The 4,145-nt window shown below is 42.1% G+C and overlaps 1 protein-coding gene across 1 annotated transcript; it reads right to left on the reverse strand.

The window, feature by feature from the left end:
* Positions 1–268: 268 nt before the first annotated feature.
* Positions 269–1,706, reverse strand: LOC120845928. Its single transcript, XM_040217486.1, has 4 exons — positions 1,573–1,706; positions 1,255–1,486; positions 381–1,151; positions 269–325 (listed from the first exon to the last, which is right to left on the reverse strand). Exons 1-4 carry the CDS (start codon positions 1,704–1,706, stop codon positions 269–271), a joined length of 1,194 nt encoding a protein of 397 aa, XP_040073420.1.
* Between the last annotated feature and the right edge of the window lie 2,439 nt (positions 1,707–4,145).

The raw sequence follows: 4,145 nt of genomic DNA on the forward strand, positions 1-4,145 counted from the left end.
TCTCCCAGTCTTGCGAAAAGTTCTGTGCTGGTTGGCAAAGGATAAACATTGTCTCTCACCGCCTGGTTTACTGTGCTCCGATAATCCCCACAGATCCGCAAGGATCCGTTCTTCTTTCACACCACTACTATAGGCGTGGCCCACTCAGCATACTGCGTAGGTTCTAGGATGCCTTGTTCCTGCAGCTTGCCTAGTTTTGCGCACACGTCATCCTTAATTGCAAAGGGTACACTCCGGCATTTCAAGAACCTTGGCTGTGCACCTTCTTTCAGCTCGATGCTGATTGGCGGTAGGGCAGCTCCTGGAAAAGACGCTGCAAACACGTCTGGAAATTTCGACACGACGCTCTCGTGGGCGTTGGTCACTATGTGCAGACCCACCACTTGGATCCCCAGAGACGAAAACCTATCTCGGCCCAGTAACGTGCTTTTCTTATTCGCTGCGACCAGCAACGGAAGCACTAGACTCTTCTTCTTGAAGTTCACGGGCATCATGGCTTTTCCCAGCACATCAAGTCCCCCTCTCGTCCACGTGACTAGCTTTGTTTCGGAATGTTCGAGATGGACACTTTGATAAGCTTTCAACTTGTTGAACTCTTGCACGGAAATGATAGAACGCGCAGCCCCCGAGTCGACTTCCATTGTGACGTTTTCACCAAGTATTTGCACAGTCACCAAGATTCGTTCTGGTGAGTTTTTAATCTGCTTTATCTTTAAAAGCTCGTCGTACTCATGTTTTGGACACATTGTCACGTTTGAACAATCTTCCACAGGATGACTGGATTGTACGTTTACCTTAGCCTTGCAAACTCGAGATATGTGCCCTTTTCCCGAGCAGGCGAAACAAATCGCGTTCTTGAACTTGCACCGACCTGGATCGTGATAGCCCATGCACCGATGAAAGCGCGATGAAGCGTCCGCTTTTAGCTGCATGCCTCTCTCCTTGCTTGGTGTGCTGACTCGCGCGGTTACGTCTTCTTTGCTTTCTTTATCGCTCCGCTTGCTACCAATGTCTTTTTGCTGCTTATAGCTGACAGCTAAGTCATACGCAGCCTCGAACGTCAAACTTTTTTCCGCGAGTAGTCGTTGCTGGAATACACCGTCAGCAAGTACGAAAACCAGTCTGTCACGGAGCATGATGCTTAGTGGCAACTGAGCGTCATTAAAACCGCAGTTTTCAGCCAATTTACGCAGTTCCCTAACGTAGCTGGCAACCGATTCGCTGTCGTGTTGGTCCCGCTTCGAAAAGACGTACCTTGCGTAGGCGTTCGGATGGCGTGGGGTTGACGTGGTTCTTGACAGCGTCGACGATGGTCCTGTATTCCACACTCGGTAGTCGAAGGGGCCTGAAGAGAGTCGATATCAGCGAGTAGGTGTCCTGGCCCCAACAGCTGAGCAGTGCGGCCCTTTTGTCGATGTCGGTAACCAGCTTGTTCGCGGCGCAGCATAACTCGACACGTACCACATATTCTTCCCATGAAGAACCCCTGCCAAGATGGAATTCACCGATTTTTGCGCCGAAAGTCAGTGGTTCGTTCCTTCGTCGCCAATGTAATGACTGACGCCGACTCACAGTAAATTAGTGATATTTACACTCGCATGACAGATGACCCCCGCGTCATACACTGGCCCCGTTCTCAACCAGGCTTCTTCTTCATCGTCCTTGCGGCTTGACACCAGCAGGGTGCAAGACGGATTAATGATCATCACAATAATACAATCGCTTCATCGCAGTCTGGATTTCGCGAAAACCGATCTACGGAACTTGCACTTTTAGAACAAAATTATCATATTTTCCGCAGTTTTAGAGATAAAAAGATGACACTCGGAATTTTCATGGAGTTCAGCAAAGTTTTCGATCATTTAAACCACAATTTTTTCATCAGAAAGCTTGAAATGTACGTATCTTGTGATTATGCCTCAACTTTAATTACGTCATACCAGGGATGGGCAGTATTTCGAATACAAATACTTGAAATTCGTACTTCAAATACTTTCTGTATTTTGAATTTGTATTTAATTACGAATTGAGTAATGTATTTGACATGTTTATTTAAATACTAAAACAAGGGTATTTCAAATATAATTGTAATTAAATACAATTTTGTGGGCGAAAATACGTCTGTAAATTTATTGTCACTGTCCAGAGTAGGAAGAAAACTACGTTCTGCACCGAATGCAGTGTCTCTTAATCAAGCACAAGAGTTTAGTGACTTTGTGATTACGGTGCTAGTCCAGGGCAAGAATAGTGACGAAGTCGACGTTCACAGGCAGACTGACTAAATAAGTGCCTGTGACAACTTTTGAGTTTTTTAGCGTAATTTCTATTCATATTTTTGCCTGGAACATTTTAAATGCGCGGGTCGTCCGGATGTTCGTAACTGGTGCAAGTTGCAACAATAAAAAATTCTCTAGCTGGTGCTCCACGTCTTGGTCGTCTCGGTTCTTTGTTGGTCCATACCAAAAGGTATAATCGACAGAAAATCTGCCTGCAACTCTGTACCTTTCTCACCTATTACGTCCAAGCTGATTACATTTTTGTGATTATATTTTATTACGTTACTAGAGCTTCGCACACTAACTCCCGAGTGTGCGATGCAAAATTAATATGAGATACCCAGAATTCCGTTGCAGGTGCTCGAAGTCGCTGACGCAAATTTTGAGGAATGTATTTGGAAAAGTATTTAGAGGAGACCAAATGCATTTGGTTGTAATTGTATCTTGTATCTAAATACTTCTTTGGAAATGTAATTAGATTTGTAATTAAATACATTTTGACAAAGTATTTTGTATTTGTATTTCGATAGATATTTGCATGTATTTTGCCCATCCCTGCGTCATACCTGTCGCATCGAAAACAATATGTTCGCGTAAACAGCTTCTGTTCTGAGGAAAAACCAAACTTATTCGGTGTTAGGCGCGGGAGTATCTTGGGACCGTTTTTGTTTAACCCGTATGTGAATGATATTGTAAACGTAAACCCAGATAAAATATATAATCTATGCTGACGAAACAATTTTTTTTGAAGCAACTGCTGTGACGAATTAGTAACTAAAGCAAATAGAACTCTCAAGGACCTAGTTTCTTAAAGTAGTTCTAATTCATTAAAAAATATAGCAAAACAAATGCCATTTTATTTCTCCCAAGAAACAAGAATGATAATATTGCCACCGCTATTAACCTAAGTTTTAAATAAATAAAAGTGATTTCTTGTTCTTAGGCGTTCGGTGTCATCTTCAACGACCGAACGAGACGGGGCGAGCATGTGGATGATGTATTGGAATAGCTGTCACGCGTGGTTGGCGTGATATACTGTAACGGCCATTTTTTACCAAAACACGTCAAATTATTAGTTTATAATTCATTTTTTTTCCATGTGAACTATTGCCATCCAGTCTCGAGAAATACAACAAATACTAATTTAAATAATATACTTGTCCTTCAAAACGTTTTTACGAAACATTTGTGATGTCATGACTTTGATACCAGTGATTTGTTTCTTCAATATCGAATGTTTGTAACTTATAAATCACATGTATAAAAAATATTCTCACAGATTTCTGGAACTCGCGTCCCTAACACCAATAGTGACCGCATATCTCACCCGTAACATGGAGTACTGGATGGTCCAAAATTACAAAACAACTTATGGCGATTCAATGCTATCAAGTACGCTACCTAGGATACTCAACTTACATAGCACCGAAAACATCCACCTTCCTACCTTGCCATTTTGAGACCTTCGAGCATTTTTTGTTTCAAATATAACTGTGCAGCAAATATGTAATATTGACCTTTAAAACAATGCTACGATAAATTTACTGCTTTACATTGTTGTACTGAACTGTGTTTTGCATGTATGTATTCTTTTTTTCTGCAAATATTATTTCACGCGATTTTTCTCTTTCTGTGCCACTGCTGTTAAATGTAAGAATGTGGTACCAAGGGCTTGTCAAGCAGCATCATGCAGCTTTTTTCCTCGGTCTCCCTCCGTCGTACACTTTTTAAGGGAAAATATAACCTGTTATTATTTTTATTGTTATAGAATGTGACCGTAAAGCCACTTAACACTGAGCAAAAAACGCGCGCTGCGGTCGACGTCGGCACCGGCGTTGAAAAGACGAAGCGTTCTCACAGGGCCTCTTG

Source organism: Ixodes scapularis, unplaced genomic scaffold (genome assembly GCF_016920785.2).
Source record: "Ixodes scapularis isolate PalLabHiFi unplaced genomic scaffold, ASM1692078v2 ptg000597l_1___fragment_3__unscaffolded, whole genome shotgun sequence".
Taxonomy (NCBI): Eukaryota; Metazoa; Arthropoda; class Arachnida; order Ixodida; family Ixodidae; genus Ixodes; species Ixodes scapularis.

Bases quoted from the DNA above. Each gene is read 5' to 3' on its own strand.
- LOC120845928 (XM_040217486.1), bottom strand. From the start codon at position 1,706: ATGATCATTAATCCGTCTTGCACCCTGCTGGTGTCAAGCCGCAAGGAC. The intron at 1,152-1,254 runs GTACGTCTTTTC...AATGACGCTCAG, and splicing joins CATCCGAACGCCTACGCAAG to TTGCCACTAAGCATCATGCT. The intron at 326-380 runs GTGGGTCTGCAC...CGAAATTTCCAG, and splicing joins CGTCTCTGGGGATCCAAGTG to ACGTGTTTGCAGCGTCTTTT.